General features: G+C 46.8%; 4 protein-coding genes across 7 annotated transcripts; 3 read left to right on the top strand and 1 right to left on the bottom strand.

Annotated features, from left to right (window-relative positions):
- The first annotated feature begins 98 nt into the window (after positions 1-98).
- Positions 99-1180, top strand: LOC108151846 (enoyl-CoA delta isomerase 2, mitochondrial-like). Its single transcript, XM_017280730.2, has 2 exons — positions 99-599; positions 665-1180. The coding sequence occupies exons 1-2, from the start codon at positions 207-209 to the stop codon at positions 1052-1054; spliced, it is 783 nt and encodes a 260-aa protein (XP_017136219.1). The 5' UTR covers positions 99-206; the 3' UTR covers positions 1055-1180.
- Positions 1181-1451: 271 nt separating this feature from the next.
- On the top strand, positions 1452-2531 carry LOC108151844 (enoyl-CoA delta isomerase 2, mitochondrial-like). The gene is made up of 2 exons (XM_017280729.2): positions 1452-1959; positions 2021-2531. The coding sequence occupies exons 1-2, from the start codon at positions 1564-1566 to the stop codon at positions 2408-2410; spliced, it is 786 nt and encodes a 261-aa protein (XP_017136218.1). The 5' UTR covers positions 1452-1563; the 3' UTR covers positions 2411-2531.
- Positions 2532-2555: 24 nt separating this feature from the next.
- Positions 2556-7593, bottom strand: LOC108151835. Its single transcript, XM_017280711.2, has 7 exons — positions 6321-7593; positions 4606-5215; positions 4426-4540; positions 3937-4162; positions 3698-3875; positions 3495-3631; positions 2556-3414 (listed from the first exon to the last, which is right to left on the bottom strand). Exons 1-7 carry the CDS (start codon positions 6757-6759, stop codon positions 3284-3286), a joined length of 1836 nt encoding a protein of 611 aa, XP_017136200.1. The 5' UTR covers positions 6760-7593; the 3' UTR covers positions 2556-3283.
- LOC108151834 lies at positions 4466-15230 on the top strand. 4 transcript variants are annotated; one of them, XM_033386792.1, is made up of 6 exons: positions 4466-4555; positions 11718-12266; positions 12322-12523; positions 12688-13395; positions 13455-13658; positions 13735-15230. In XM_033386792.1, the coding sequence occupies exons 2-6, from the start codon at positions 11771-11773 to the stop codon at positions 14381-14383; spliced, it is 2259 nt and encodes a 752-aa protein (XP_033242683.1). In that variant the 5' UTR covers positions 4466-4555; positions 11718-11770; the 3' UTR covers positions 14384-15230. The 4 variants fall into 4 exon arrangements, with proteins under 4 accessions (XP_033242683.1, XP_017136199.1, XP_017136197.1 ...); XM_017280710.2 differs by having other exon boundaries at positions 13051-13395; positions 13732-15228; XM_017280708.2 differs by having other exon boundaries at positions 13732-15228.
- The last annotated feature ends 301 nt before the right edge of the window (positions 15231-15531 follow it).

Here is a 15531-nt window from a genome sequence, read left to right as displayed (position 1 = left end):
TGTCCGTGACTTGTTCTATACTAATACTTGGAAGTTCGAATATCGCCCATCTCTATGGCGCATTATTTATTTTTAGACCGAATGGGACAACGTCTTCTAGTTTAATCAGATAGTGGCAAACAAACAACAATGAACATGAGATAACACAGCATTAACTGGACTTTGTCAGTCACTTGCTCGAGGGCACTGCCATTCACAGTACAGAGATGAAGTACCAAGGATATCAGGAGCTGCTAGTGGAGAAGCAGGACAAGCTTCTGGTCGTGAAATTCAATAATCCTAAAAAGAAGAATTGCCTGAGTCCCGTGGCCTATAAAGAGCTGGCCCGCGTGCTGGGGGAAGTGAACAATGATGCCGACGTGACAATAGTTGTGTTGACCGGGGTGGGCGATTTCTTCACGGCTGGAAAAGATTTATCCCAAAGTGGAAAAGCTGACAATCTCACTGAGTATCTCGTACAGTCAAATGTCATATTCAAATTCATGATAAAGAGCTTTATAAACTGCAAGAAGATCGTCTTTACCTTGGTTAATGGTCCAGCAATCGGCATCGGCGCCACCGTTGTTGGGCTCAGCGATGTCGCATGGTGTGCCGAGGAGGTAAGTCCCAACTTGACCTCTCAATAATTTGATCTCGATCTTGAACATATTCTTATTATTTTCAGGCATACTTTCTCACTCCATTTTCGAAATTGGGTCTCGTCCCAGAAGGGGGATCTTCTTATATGCTGCCCATGATTCTTGGTCGCTCCAAAGCCTCGGAAATGCTTCTCCTCAACGAGAAGTTATCGTCCGCCGAGGCGTACAATTTTAACTTTGTGTCGCGCATCTACAAGACCGAGGAGCTGGACTCTGTGGTGTGGCCCAAGCTGCGGGAGTTTTCCGCTTTGCCACCTACTTCTCTGAAGGAGGGAAAACGCTTGATCAAGGAGGGCTTCCTGGCGAACCTCCTGAACGCTCATGAGGCTGAGTGCAAGGAGTTGATCAATCGTTTTCATGCTGAGGAGTTTTTGCAGGTTATAAACAACTTTGGAAATCGAAAGTCAAAACTGTAAACATTGAACTTTCTTGTAAGCTAATATTTGCATGGCTGTAAATGAGATTAGAGCTTAAGTGGAATGTTTATAGCACAAATAATAACTTATCATGTTTTGCGGTACTTTCTAGAGCTGCCAGATCGATGTAAAGAGATTTATTCATAGCTAAAAATTTTGGTGATTTACCTAGCCAATATGGTGATATCAATTACTGGAATTCTAGATAAAATATTAATAGCTTGCGTAGCACAACCAACCAGCCACATTAGTTGCTTGTCTAATGGAATTTCTAATAAAATGCAATCAGATGTTCTTTCATCGTGAACTGCGACTTTAAAAATACCTCAGAACGATTCTATCGTTCATCTCTAACATACCGCACGAATTTATTTGAACACACACACGCATACTCTCACACGAAAGTAATCCGATGGCGGTAACAACAATAAACATGAGTTAAATAGCACATTAATTGGACTTTGTCATCCACTTGCTCGAGATAACTGCAATTCTCCGTAAAAAGATCGATGGCAGCATACCAAGGGTACCAGGAGCTGCTAGTGGAGAAGCAGGACAAGCTTCTGATTGTGAAATTCAACAATCCCAAAAGGAAGAACTGCTTGAATCGAGTGGCGTACCAAGAGCTGGCTCGCGTGCTGGGAGAAGTGAACGACGATGCGGACGTGACAATCGTAGTGGTGACCGGCGTGGGCGACTTCTTTACGGCCGGAAATGACTTAACCCCAAGTGGTCAAACGGACGACATCCAAGCATTTCTTGTAGAGGCAAATAACGTATTCAAGGCCATGGTGCTAGGCTTTATAAACTGCAACAAGATTCTTATTAGTCTGGTAAATGGACCTGCGATTGGCATCGGCGCCACCATTGTGGGACTTTGCGATGTCGCGTGGTGTGCGGAGGAGGTAAATCTGATCTTCACACTTCGATAGCCCCTGCTAAACAGCCATCTCTTATTCATTTTAGGCATACTTTTACACGCCATTCACCAAACTGGGTCTCGTCCCAGAGGGAGGCTCTTCCTTTCTGCTGCCCATGATTCTTGGACGCTCCAAAGCTTCGGAGATTCTGCTCCTTAATGAGAAACTTTCCTCCGCCGAGGCATACAATTTCAACTTTGTGTCGCGCATCTACAAGACCGAGGAGCTGGACTCTGTGGTGTGGCCCAAGCTGCGGGAGTTTTCCGCTTTGCCACCTACTTCTCTGAAGGAGGGAAAACGCTTGATCAAGGAGGGCTTCCTGGCGAACCTCCTGAAGGCTAATGATGCTGAGTGCTCGGAGCTCCTCAATCGTTTTCAGGGAGACGAGTTCATCCAGGCCATAATGGACTTTGCCACCCGCAAATCGAAATTGTAAGAAATTTGTTCACATCATTTTCCTTGTAAGAACAGCTGTTGAGTTTGCATATCGATGGATGGATTGAATAAAACGCACTTTGATCGATAGATCGATATTGTGTGGTGCGATCAAATTTAAATTTCCAATAAGCTGCAGCTTTGAATTCACTTTGCACTCATATATAGTTCACTTTATTATTGCATATATACGAGTATTCGTTTATTAACATATCATTTAGTCGATCGCTTGCTTGTATGTATATGTGTGTGTGTGTGTGTGTATGTGTGTGTATGTATATAATATGTATATGACAGTATTGCACTTTATAGTTAGTTCAACATTGAATAGTCCCCGCAGGAGTTCTTCCGCATGCAGCTATTTCTTAGGCAGCTCCCAGCCCTAGGTCAGCTCCAAAATAAACTGCGAGGGGTGCTGATGCTGCTCCGCTCCTCTGGTGACTTACACATAATGCTTTACATTCCTGTATAAACTAGATCTAGGCCAGACCGTGACCGTGACCGTACACGTGTCGTTCTGCTAGGGAAATTCGTTGGCCTCTGCGCCTTGTACCACCTTGCCTTACTCTAAACTTAACTCTAGGCGTGCTCCTGCTCATGTACAAATTGATGATAGACGTAGAAACATATCTATAATAGCTAGTACACACGACGATCGCTTGGAGTTTAACTTAGGCTGCGTTTTCTTTTCTTAATATTTGTTTTAATTTTTTTTTAGTTATTTCTAATAACTCTCCTGTGCCCCCGGGGCCCTAAACAAATTCAAAATCTTAACAATTACTCAAAAAAAAGTGTATGTATGTGTACGTAGGAAGGCTCAACTTCCTTCTCCTCTTCCCCCCACTCGCTTACCCTAACAAAACAACTGGGAACCTTACCTAAAATCTGCCCTAAGTCTACTCGCCGCCAGCAGGATGAGCATTAGGAAGTGCAGCGCCACCAGATTGTGCCACGTGGCCTGCACCGCTCCTGCCCCGCCATGGTGCAGCTCCGCAAAGCTCTCGCCTGCAACGGAAAGAAAGGAGATTTTGTTACCCACACTCGGGGGAAAAATTCGCATTGCATTCCATCGGTTGGGGCCTCACCATTCAGAATGTGCACCACAATGGTAAAGTTCTGGAACTCGCTGATCGAGCAGGTGTAATTGCCCGAATCGGTTTTGCTGATCTTCGCTATGGAGAGGGTGGAGTTGGCCCCATCCTCCATCAGTTCGGTTTTGACGCTGCAATCCAGGATTCTCGTTAGTAGGGAGTACTCGCACTCTCTATCCTCTTTCTCTCTCACTTACCTCACGCCACCGCGTGTCACGTCATAGTTGAGAACATCGTCGATGTGCTTCCAGTACACCACGGAGCTGGTCATAGCCACGTTGCGCACCACACAGGACAGCTGCAGCGTGGAGTCGATCTCGTAGTACTTCTCCTGCAACGGATCCCCCACCTCGTCCACAATCATCACCTTGGGAGCTGTGCCAAACCACTTGAGTGACTTCTCTTCCAATGTCTGTATCTGCTTGCGCGTACTTACCATTCACATGCAAGTTAATTTGTATGAGGCGGGGCGGATGGGTCGAGATCTGGCACTCGTAAATGGCCTCGTCATTCTTCTTCACATTGGTTATCTTCAGTCGCCAGTTGTTGGGATATTGGAACTCCATTTTGTAGCGTTTATCACCCGTGTATGTGTGCATGCCCACTGTTAGCAGATCCAGGGCGTTTTCCTCGTCCTGCGTATTATGTCGCACCCAAGAGACCTAAATGATGGAGCGTGTATATGGGAAAACATTTCAGTACTTCCCATATGGCATTTCAAATTTTCAAATAACGATAGGAATAGGAAACTTATTTCATCGATGTAAAATTAATCGATGCACTTTTTAATTGATTGTGTCATCACTAAGAAGAATATCTAAAGCAAAATGGCGCGGTTTTGAGTAATGGAAATATGCATGGAAATGTGCGCCTCAAAAGCAGGTAAAAAGCACTTGATTAATTGAACCTGGTCAGATGCACTTACAGTCTTATCCTGCAGCAGCGAAATCCTGCAGTTCAAGTGAATGCTGGAGCCTGCTTGCACGGTCAGATTCGTGGCCTGGCCCAACCGCTGTGCGTCCTCGAAGTGGGGACCATATCTGTGAGACCGGCAGGTGCGTATTAATGAATACATCTTCCCATCTGGAGGCGACTCCACACTTACCTCTGATCGTGATGATGGTGCTTATTGGCCGCCGAGAACGTGTCAAAGATGTAGTTGAGCATGGGCGCATCGGTTTTCTGGCCCTTGGGCAGCGAGTGCTTGCTGTTGCTGTCCACCCTCACCGCCGAAGTGCGAACGTTGTTCGTTTTGTTCCTCACGGGCTCTGTGGGCGTCGCAATGTTCGCATTAGTGGCGGCACTACCCCCGCTGACTGTCGCCGTAGTGGCCAGCATTAAGGCATTTATCTTTTGGCTACCAATCTGCTGGAAGGTCATGTCGTCCCTACTAAGGGAGTTCTTCCGACTGGGTGCTTCAGAAAGCGGACCCTTGGCCGTTGCTGTGGCGCCTGTTCCGTCCGCCTGCAGCGACAGGGACTCCATATCCTGGGACCGCCCCGGCAGCCGTTGCTCGAAGATCGTTGAGGTTGTCTGGGAGCTGGGGGCCACCGTCGATGTCTGGCTCATATCTATGACGTAATCGGGCTCCGCATTGCCATTGCCATCGGCCTCAAAGGCCAGGCTGGTCCCATCTGCAGGCACAGCAGCAGCTGCGGCAGCAGCGGCGGCGGCGGCCGGAGTTAGGAGATAGGAGTTATCGATTTCATTCGAATCTGCTTCCGACGAAGAGAAAGGAAAGGGAAAGGAAAGTTAAGAATTGATGACATGGCCACCCACTGGCGGGAAAGTGTGGGCGAAAGTGTGGGTGTGGGTGTGGGTCTGGATATCTGGTTCAGTGTCTGTCTGAATGCTAATTTCTGGTTTCCGCAAAATGGGAAGGGGTACAAAGGAATGGGTTGTATATGATTAATAAATTTGGAAGATCAGAGAATCAGGAAACCTATTTTTGGTGGCACACCAAATCCACTTATTGGAAGATGGCAGATAGTCATTTCTATATAGAGGAACATATTAGATGGGCATAGGATTTTATTACACATTATCCACATTGCACTGAGAAAAAATGTAACATTTTGTTGATAATTTATTGTATTATTTATCGGACACGTCAATTGGTAAATTTTGCACTTTCAAATGAAAGCAGTTTATATTTTCCTAAATAGTTTTCATATTATTTCGTTGTGAATATGTTTGTATATAACCATGCACATATGTACATACATATGTGAGAATATCATATCAAAATTTCTAAATTTCTTTTTGTAATGCAGATCTTTGCAATTTGTTTTACATTTGATATAAAAATGTCTGGATTATCTAACCTCGGTTTTCACTTGTTTTTTGTATAGTAAACACTTCCAATTCGATTATTTTCTAATACACTTTTTATTTGCTTTATACAAATCTCGTAAGTCTTATTGTAAAATATCTAAATATTTAACGTGTCCATTGGATGAGGCCTTTTTGTACAATCTTTCAGTACCCATTGAGTATGAAAATGTTGAAATTATAGCGTTTTATCTTTAATTTCAAGTAACCATTGGCCTAAGTCGCGAATTAAATGATTTAATATTACCATTGAAAATTTTTAAATCACACAAAATCGCCTTTTCGGAATCGTCACAGAGGAAAAATATTTTTTTTTGCGCTCAGTGCAGGTGTAATGTATCACATTTTTCCAAGTATTCAAAGAGTGAAAGTCTTTCAGCCTTTCATTGAAAAACAATTATATAATAATGGCCCTGCGCCGACCCCACCTCGCTTCGCCGCCCCCTCGTTGGGTTGATTTCCAAGTAGCAATTTTGCAATTTTCCCTACCGTAACTATCCCGCCACGTGGTCAACGGCAAGTGGTCCGACGAGGGCGTGGCAGTGGTTCCTCCTTCTCCCCCTCCTGCTGCTCCCGCGGGTGTGGTTCTCGCGGGCAGTTTTACTGTGGCGTCCAACAGCAGCTCGTCCAGCTGCTCGGAGGCGACAAAGCCATAGGGATCCACACCCTTGATCCGATTGACGGCCTCATAGACGGCATTGGCCTGGACCAGGCCGCTACCGATGGCCCTGCCACTGCCCATGATCGTTGTGGTTAGGATAAACAGCCTGATCAGGTTGCGCACGGAGCATTCAATTGGTCGCGTGGACGCAGAGATCGATGTGGTGTGACTGGCGGCTGCTGCTCCTGTTGCAGCAGTGGTGGTTCCTGTGGCTTGCTTCGATTTAATTCTCGGAGACGCTATTTTCGCTGGTTCATTCAAACGCATTTTGCAGTCTGTGTTCCCCGTTTGGAATCGGCACTAACTAACGCACATTTGGCCAACTGCATTGGAGGACTGGGAGTTTACGCTGCTCTGCCGCTCGATTTTTGGGGGTCACCTAGAGCTCTTACTTCGTCTGGGGCTATTGTTGCCTGCCACTCGAATTGGGGGTCACCTACTGCTCATCTGCCACTTGATTAGGGCTCTCACGCACTTCTGCCATTTGTTTGTCGGGGCACCCCGGGGCGGAATCACGTAAATATCAACTTGATAAATTCACTTAGGGACAGAAGCAACTTTCTCTTGGGTCCTCCGCACTGAATCGCACTGAAACTTTAGCTCCCTTCTGCTTATTGATTAGCTGATTAAGTTAATATATGCTTTACATGCTCTAGGAACGATCGTTAACAAAATGTAGTTTTCCTTTTATTCGGTTTATTTCGGTTTGTTCGGGATTTACTTTCCGGAAGGAGGCAACACTTCTCATTCACATTCACTTTCCGGTATGGGATTCGATTTTGGGACACACACGGATGGGCTATAGTACGGATCAAGGAAGCGCCACTCAATTGTCAGGGAGTGCATCGAGGACGAGACTCAATCACTGGCAGTGCACAGGCTTTTGGCTTTTGGCTTTTGGCTTTGCCTCAAACAAAAAAACAAACAAAAACCCTGTCGTAGAACACGCACGGGCTATGGGATTCACACGGTGGAGAACGGAACGATTCGGTTTGAACAACTGCATCACGTATATCCGCCAGTTGGGGATTCGTCGGAACATCCGGCACGCACGGAGGAACGTCAGCACGCCGTTACACTTCGCCTATGAATGAACGTCGACGGAATTGAGGCAGGAATTCTTGTCAAATTGTTGTTGATGTTCCCGAGACGTAGAGTCCGAGTCCTTTGACTTCGTATCGTCTCGACCATTCATGACTTTCTTTGCGCATGTCCTGCTTTCGTTGAGTTTTTCCCCGCTTTGTGGTGACTTTCGGTTGGTACAATTTCGGAGTGGAGAAGCTTTTACCCCTTCTTTCTTGTGGTGAATATGAGTCCGAGAGGGGATTTGAATTCAAATTCAAATGCAAATAGACTTGGGCAAGCAGTGTTATTCATTGAAAGCAGTGTTCACATTGAAAGCAGTAAATGTGTGGGAGGAAAGGAAAGCATGAGAGGCAGAACCATCTCAAAACAATACCAAGCAGTTATTTCCGATGACAGCAGGGAGATTGTTGAAAGCAGTGTACTTCTTGGATTCTGTATATCAAGCAGTGAAAAATAATAAAAGTGTGAAAGTATAATATAACAAGCAGTGAGTCACGAGTGTGAAAGTGCTGGAAAGTAATGCTGGCTTCAAACGATGCAGCGGCTGCATGGCAGCATGTGGACATTCTCATACACGCCAATGTTGCACAGAATATAAAAATGATTTATATTATTGCGCGCTGAGCCAATGCGTGAGCATGCAGCCGCTGCATCGCTAAAGCCCAGCTTGAGAGCAAGTTACTATCTAACTGTTATACTACTGTGATATGGATGCTATAAAACACCCCCGCGGTTGATATCCACAATAGGTGGCGCCAGTTATGCCAACTACGGAGAAACCTCCCCAAAGAGCAACCAACCCCCCGAGGGCCAGCATCCCCTGGGATAGTGAAATGAAGTCCATTGCAGCGGGTATCCACTGCCGATTTCGACCAGTCTGCAGACTCAGATTTATGGGAATCGAGAGGCGATATCATGAGGGATGAATGCTTCGTGGTGTTGTGGCACCGTCTTATCAGACGCGCGTGGAGGTTGCTCGGATGCAGACGCCATCGCTCCAGTCAGCGAAATCCTGCCACAATCGAGAAAGCTGCGGAAACGCTTCAGGAGTGAAAATAAAATATCATTCTTTATTCGGAAATTGAAAAGCCAAGCAAAAGCCAGAAAATGGAAGCTGCCAATGAAGATATAGATCACTCCTGAGGATGACCATTGAGGGTAAAGTACAGGTGAAAAGTGGAAGATATATGCACATGCCAGTATACATACAGACGCGAAGACAAAAAGTGCTTTTAGGTCACACAAAAGGCTCTCCTCGCATCGACAGCAAATAGCAACAGCATCGACATCCGCAGCAGCAGCAGCAGCAGCAGCGGCAGCAACAGCCCGAAGGTATCATCCACGGGAAGAAGAACCAACAAGTAAGCGATTAATGTGTACGAAACCCGGTGACATTTTTGTGGGAAAATCGTATGCAATCGGTGTGAAAATCCTTTGTTTGATGGCTGAAGATTGGAAATGAACGTTTGTGAAATGAATTTCCAATTCAATAGCTTTGAAAAATTCTCTATTGATAGAATAGAAGTGCATACGGCCGTGTCTGAAGCACTATCTTAATGAAATCCCATCTGAAAGACCTTCGGAATGTGCGTTACCATTCCAGTAAAATCTGTTCAAATTACTATGAAATTTCATCGGGTGATGGATGCAGCATATTCCTCGAGCGATTCAATCAGTGAAATCTCATTCAACCTCTGAATACACCTCACAGTGCAAATAATGGAAGTGTGCTCCAGATACCCCATCCAATGGCTCTCGAAATCCCGCTAATGATGGACCATAAGTGGAAGCAAGAGAGTGGGAATGTTACTCTGGATGGGCAGCCCAGCAATAGGCGCCACTGTATCCCCATGCCCCACAAGTGGCACCAATGAGAATACGGTCTAAATTTAAGCAGCAGCCTGCGTCTTGGGGCTCACGTGTCAAGCAGCACTCAGGAGACAGAAGAAAACGCGGCCAGGCTGTCATTGTGAGCCTTGTTATCAGGACCCCGGACCCCCTCCATCGCCCCTCCACCTTCCGGGCCTCCGCTGGGAGCTTGCGGTTTTGTTTGGCTTTAATTGCGGCACAGCCGCGAACACGGCTCTGGTGGTGGCGCCTCTTGAAGGAGTGTCCGCTATTCTTCAAGTCCCATCCACATTATTCTGTTGTTTTCAACGGCTTCTTGAGCTATTCTCAGAGCATTGCATTCATTGTACTCGCTTTTCTTAAATTTCGAATTGTTAAGCGTTCTCTAAGCTTGGTTTTTGTTTTTGATATGGCTCTCCTGTACTTATTCTCCTTCAAACTGGTGAAGAATAAATAGCCAGAGAACTGCCTGTACTGGGGTACACCTTATAGTCGGACAACCGGTGGAGAGGCCATGAGACATGCACATTTTTGCTCTTTTCGATCCATAATTTGGTGAAAACTTGAGCAATTTGTGTGGAATTCAGAACATAAATTTGTAGAAGATTCCGCTATGTTCTTTGCACATCGATGCCCGAGAGTCTAAAAACAAACGAGGGGGAACGTTGTGAGTTGCTGCGGACACCGCAACTCTTCAGTTATACCCGATACTTAGTCAGTATGGCTCTCCTCCGGCAGACGCCGCTAATATTAAACGACACGACAAAGAGTGCGTGCGAGAGAGACAGAAAATCAGTCTGAGCGTGACGTCGGGCGCTGCGTAGCCAGTGCAAATTGATTTGTTCCTTTTGGGTATAAAAATGATCCGATCTGATCCAGATTCAGCAGTCTGATAGATATGGTCATTATCTATGATTCTGATTAGTTTTCTCGAATCTGCAATATTGTGGATGCAACAGATTTTCGTCCTTTGTGGGGGCGGAAGGGGGTGGGGCGAAATTCTGAGATATACGTTTTATAGTGAGATCTAACAGAAGTGCGGATACCAAATTTGGTTACTCTAGCCTTAATAGTCTCTGAGATTTGTGGATGCCCCAGATTTTCGTCCTTTGCGGGGGCGGAAGGGGGTGTGGCGAAATTTGGACACGAAACGGTCAAGGTCCGATATCACAGGAGTGTGGATACCAAATTTGGTTGCTCTGTCTCTTATAGGTTCTGAGATCCTTGAACTCATATTTTGCAATTGGCAAAGCCGACCATGAAACCTGTGTGTTAGAGAGAGACAGAGCGAGAAAGAATGAAATTGTTTTCTTGATTCTGGCTATAATAATTATACGATCTGGTTGAGATTTTACACTCTAGAACATATAGTCATCCTCTACGATTCTGCGTTTTTGGTTTTATCGTATCTTTAAATATGTGGATGCCACAGATTTTCGTCCTTTGTGGGGGCGGAAGTGGGCGGGGCGAAGTTTTGAAATATTTTTGTAGCAGTGACATATCACAGAAGTCTGGATCCAAAACATCGTTGCTCTAGCTCTTATAGTCTTTGAGCACTAGGCGCTGTAGGGGACGGACAGACGGACGGACGGACAGACGGACAGACGGACGGACGGACGGACAGACGGACAGACAGACATGGCTCAATCGACTCGGCTATTGATGCTGATCAAGAATATATATACTTTATGGGGTCGGAAACGATTCCTTCTGGACGTTACACACATCCACTTTTACCACAAATCTAATATACCCCAATACTCATTTTGAGTATCGGGTATAAATACATGCAGTGCGTGGCTACGACCCATATCCATTTCAGGGCTAGATAGTTCTAGAAGATTTCTCATCCATCAGATCATTCGATCCCTTTTTATTTTCTAAAGACGCAATCTATCGAATCTAAGTATCTGGATTAGAAAATTATGCAATTTGAGGTTACGTTTGATGCATTTTATGATCCATCGAAGTGGAAAATTCCTCCATTCTTTGGATACTTTCCTTCTTTAGGTTATACCTTGATGAAAACTTAACCGATTTTATTCCTTTACTAAAATTGGGCTAAAATTAATACATTTTGAATGGCCGTCAATGGGAAAGGATAGGAATGTGATAATATTAGGGCATTCCCTAGACCTTTCCTTTCCTTTCCTTGCGGCCCACGCTGTGGGTTTCAATCTAGAGACGTGTTCCATCAGTAAAGTTCAAGTATTTATGGAGTAACCGCTATATCATTAAGTTGTAGCAATCTCTTCGTTACTCCTTCTGCATATTCCGTACAAATCTTTCAGAAATCAACGTTAATGTTCTGCAGCCGCAGTGAAGATTAAGAAGCATCGTTGCAATGCCATCCCGTCGCGCCGGCGGCGGCACAATCAAGCGGAAGCACTCCCTGGGGAACCTACGACGGGCGCATCCCGCCTCCGGAGCCACATGGAATGTGCAGGTGGTCAGAGGAAAAATGTCCTCAAAGTGCTTGTGGCATGCCTGTCGGGCTCTGATCCTGGGCCTGACGCTGATGCTCTTGGGCGCCGGAATGGCCACCCTGGGCTACTATGCGGATCACCTGTCGATGGGGTCGGAGCTGCGGGGCAATGTGACGGTGCGCGTGAAGAACGACCTGAAGGGCTTCCATCTGAACAACTTTGCGTATGTGGGGCCCATTGTGATGGGCTTTGGGGGCTTCATTGTGGTGGCCTCCTGTGTGATGACCTTCGAGGCACGCGACTCGGCTGCGAAGGTGGTGCCGGCACGACTACGTGCCGGAGGAGGAGGAGGCAGCAGCAAGAATCCAACGCGGAGTAATCAGGGATCATCCGCTTCACAGCGACGGGGAATGGGTACGGACTTGCGTCGCCCTTAAGGTATATTTTAATCTCGTGTTTCCTCTGGCAGGTGCCCAATACCAATCCACGCGCTGGGATCAGCATTTCGGGGTGTTCCGCTCATCGCCGGGCGATCCCCACCAGCAGCCACAGGCAGCCATACTCTCTGCCACGCATCCGCATCACCAGCAGCTGCAGCAACAGCAGCAGCAGCAGCCCTTCGATAGGGAGGCACTGACCGCGGAGTTGGTGAAATTCTCCAAGTCCCTCAGGTATTCACAGACAGCGCAAGCGCCATAAACCATTCGGAGAACTTCATTGCGGAGTGGAAATTTGTAGCAGAGAATCTTTCAAACACAATTGGCTAATCTTCCACCTCTTCCCATTCCTCTCTCTTTGCATCATCCATCGCCTCGCCACCTCGCCACCTTGCCAGTCGCCAATCCACACGCTTTTCGCCGCAGTTGCGCCGCCTCACATGCACTGGATCAGTGCCCGATCTGTCCACCATCCATGCCGCTGCCACCGCTCATGCTCATGCTCATGATCATGCCAATCTCCTTGAATACACCTCCAACACCACCACCACCACCACCAACGCCGCCACTAATCCCTCCAATTTGCTCTCACTGCACCACTACCACCACCTGATGACGACGACGCCGCTGGACACGCTGCTGCACACGGGTCCGTGCTGCACGAAACGCCATCGGCGCCACCACCACCGGCACTCGCATCACCATCACCACGACCACAACCAACGACACCACCCGAAACCCTCGTCGTCGTCGGCAAGCAGCAGCGTGAGGAGAGTGCGCCAGGGGCGTCCCTGGGCAGGCCCAGGCCCGTCTGCCGCCGCCGCTTCCTCCTCCTCTTCGACTCGCATCATTAGCAACTCCTCGAGCCTTATCCAGCGGGCCACACGAGAGTGCTCCTTGCTGCAGCCCCCGGCAGCGGGTCGGGTGTACTGGCAGGCCTCCTCTTTTGATGGCGGCAGTGGCCATGCCCATGCGGCTGTCGCCATCTCCAGCGCCGAAAAGCGCAGCGAGCGGAACAAACGCTCGGACACGGCCAAGCGGCATGTCCTATCCCGCCAGCGTCCCATCGAGCAGGAGGAGGGACGTAGTCCTCTTGGGAACAGGCGGTAAAGATACTAAAGCGCAGATTTGGAAGCCCTTTTACTGATCTGATGATTTCTTGCAGCAATTCCACCATGTCGGATTCCTCGTACAGTGGCCGCTGGACGGCTCGCTGTGCGTCGGTGGCTAGTCGCACTTCCAGCATTGAGTCGAGGCGCGTTCAGGTCGATCTGCACAGCCCGGAGGTGATTCCCAAGTCAATACTGCGCTCACCAAAGCGCTACAGCTCCGGACCCTCGGCCACGCCATCGGTGGATAAGGATTTTCGGTGCGCAATGAGACTTTGACACCTTTTGATAGGGTACTATGAAAACTCACGCTTGTATCTCCTTTTCGCTTAGAAGCCAATTGTCTGTGTGCTCGGAGCCACCGCCTCCTGTCCGTCAGCTGTCGGGGCAGTCGAGCATGGAGCCCGCCGTGCCGGAGGAGAGCCTTGAACAGGCCGAGGATAGGTCCTACGATGAGGTGCTGGCACTGGAGCATCACCCGAGCAGCCTGCCTCCGAAGAAGGTGCGCCCGGACTTTCTGCCTCTCTCTCGCAGCGAGCAAGAGGAGAATCCGAATCAGAATCAGAATCAACAGAAGCAGAATCAACAGAAGACGATAGCTGCTGTCCCACTGTTTCGCAGCAACAGCTCTCGGCAGTTCTACAGGCCCAAGGCGGCGGTGGCTAGCGAGTTGGATGACTCTGTGTTCCATGCCCGCTCCATGGAACGGGGATTGGCCAAGGGCACTGGCAGTGCCGATGATCAGATGTACGATTCCCTCAAAGTGATCAACGAACGGCGCTCCACGCTGCTGAAGGCGGACTCACAGAGTTCGCTGGGATCGGCAGAGCGGAAACTAAGCAGTTTCTCGTTGAAGATGCCCGAGATAACAGAGCGGGAGAACTCCATAGATGTGGAAGAGCCACCACCACCACCACAGTCACCTGTCCCTGCCGCTGACTCTGCCCCTAAAAAGGATATAGAGCTTGGCAAAATTGATCCCTAGGATCCGTAGGATGCCCGCGGGAATTGCGCATATGTAAAACAGCAGCCATCGACAATTACTTTAGAAATTGATGTATATTTGTATTGTATTGTATTGTATTGTATGTGTGTGTCGTCTCTTGTTAGATCGTATTTAGATAAGTGTTATACCTCCCCCACACACGGACTGGTTCTGTATCTACCCACTCCCACAGCAATCCAGCAATCGTTAATCGACTAAAAGAACTAAGAACTAAGGAATCATAACGATGTCTATTATATATACTACTTGTTGCCTGAGCATACCGTACATATGTATACCGTACTACTCCGTAGTCTTCCTATTGTTAGAGTATCGAGATACTACTATGTCGTTATAACTATTACCATTACCATTACTTATTTGGATGTTAGTTTTCATTAAATTGTCATAGAACAGCATCTACCCTGTAAAAAATGTACAATCAGCTTATAGCAAAGACTGATTAGGCAAAACAAAAAGAAGAAAGAAAGAAAAAACCTACGGAATCGAGAGGGCAAACACACATTTAATGGAAAAAGCAATCAAGTAATTAATATCTGCCAACAGTTGAAGCACTCGGCACGTGAATTTTTTTGGTCTCAGCAAAACATTAACGATTTGTTGCATTACAATGTACCTAATTAATATGTATGTTTATATATCTGGATGTTAATTTTTAAGACAACGCGTTTCTTGTTCAATAAGTGTTTTTGGAAAAAAAAAAACCCACTAATTCAAAATGATGGAATTAGCTGTGACGGCAACCTGTAACCCACAAAAAAAACGTTGCATTTTATAATACTGTTCATTGCAAGATTAATATCAAGTCAATAAAAACAATGTGTGTGTCTAAATCAAGAAAAGTCTTCTTAAGTCCTCAGAAATTTAAATTTTTTAAGGTCAAATTGAAATTTGAATGTTAGCGCTGCCAACTCAAGGTATACCCTGCAGCCATACGGTCTGGCAGATTTCTTATACATCGATGTCTTATCGTTAAGTCCGAGGTTACACTGATTTTCGTGACACACTGTCTAGCTCACACACCTTGCAAATTTATACTTTTAGTAGTATTTTCCAGTATATTTTAAGACGTGTTAGGGACTCACCCTCTTGTGCAATGCACCAATTAAGATACCGTGTAAAAATGC

This window comes from Drosophila miranda, chromosome XR (assembly GCF_003369915.1).
Source record: "Drosophila miranda strain MSH22 chromosome XR, D.miranda_PacBio2.1, whole genome shotgun sequence".
Classification (NCBI taxonomy): Eukaryota; Metazoa; Arthropoda; class Insecta; order Diptera; family Drosophilidae; genus Drosophila; species Drosophila miranda.
Note: the sequence above shows the minus strand (reverse complement) of the source record. Positions and strands in the feature narration are given on the sequence as shown.

Excerpts from the sequence above, each read along its gene's own strand:
- LOC108151846 (XM_017280730.2), top strand. The coding sequence starts at position 207 with ATGAAGTACCAAGGATATCAGGAGCTGCTAGTGGAGAAGCAGGACAAG. Across the intron at positions 600-664 it reads TCGCATGGTGTGCCGAGGAG|GCATACTTTCTCACTCCATT; the intron begins GTAAGTCCCAAC and ends TATTATTTTCAG.
- LOC108151844 (XM_017280729.2), top strand. The coding sequence starts at position 1,564 with ATGGCAGCATACCAAGGGTACCAGGAGCTGCTAGTGGAGAAGCAGGAC. Across the intron at positions 1,960-2,020 it reads TCGCGTGGTGTGCGGAGGAG|GCATACTTTTACACGCCATT; the intron begins GTAAATCTGATC and ends TATTCATTTTAG.
- LOC108151835 (XM_017280711.2), bottom strand. The coding sequence starts at position 6,759 with ATGCGTTTGAATGAACCAGCGAAAATAGCGTCTCCGAGAATTAAATCG. Across the intron at positions 3,632-3,697 it reads GTGACACGCGGTGGCGTGAG|CGTCAAAACCGAACTGATGG; the intron begins GTAAGTGAGAGA and ends CCTGGATTGCAG. Across the intron at positions 3,415-3,494 it reads TGTGGTGCACATTCTGAATG|GCGAGAGCTTTGCGGAGCTG; the intron begins GTGAGGCCCCAA and ends TTTCCGTTGCAG.
- LOC108151834 (XM_017280709.2), top strand. The coding sequence starts at position 11,771 with ATGCCATCCCGTCGCGCCGGCGGCGGCACAATCAAGCGGAAGCACTCC. Across the intron at positions 12,267-12,321 it reads TTCACAGCGACGGGGAATGG|GTGCCCAATACCAATCCACG; the intron begins GTACGGACTTGC and ends TTCCTCTGGCAG. Across the intron at positions 12,524-12,687 it reads AAATTCTCCAAGTCCCTCAG|TCGCCAATCCACACGCTTTT; the intron begins GTATTCACAGAC and ends CCACCTTGCCAG.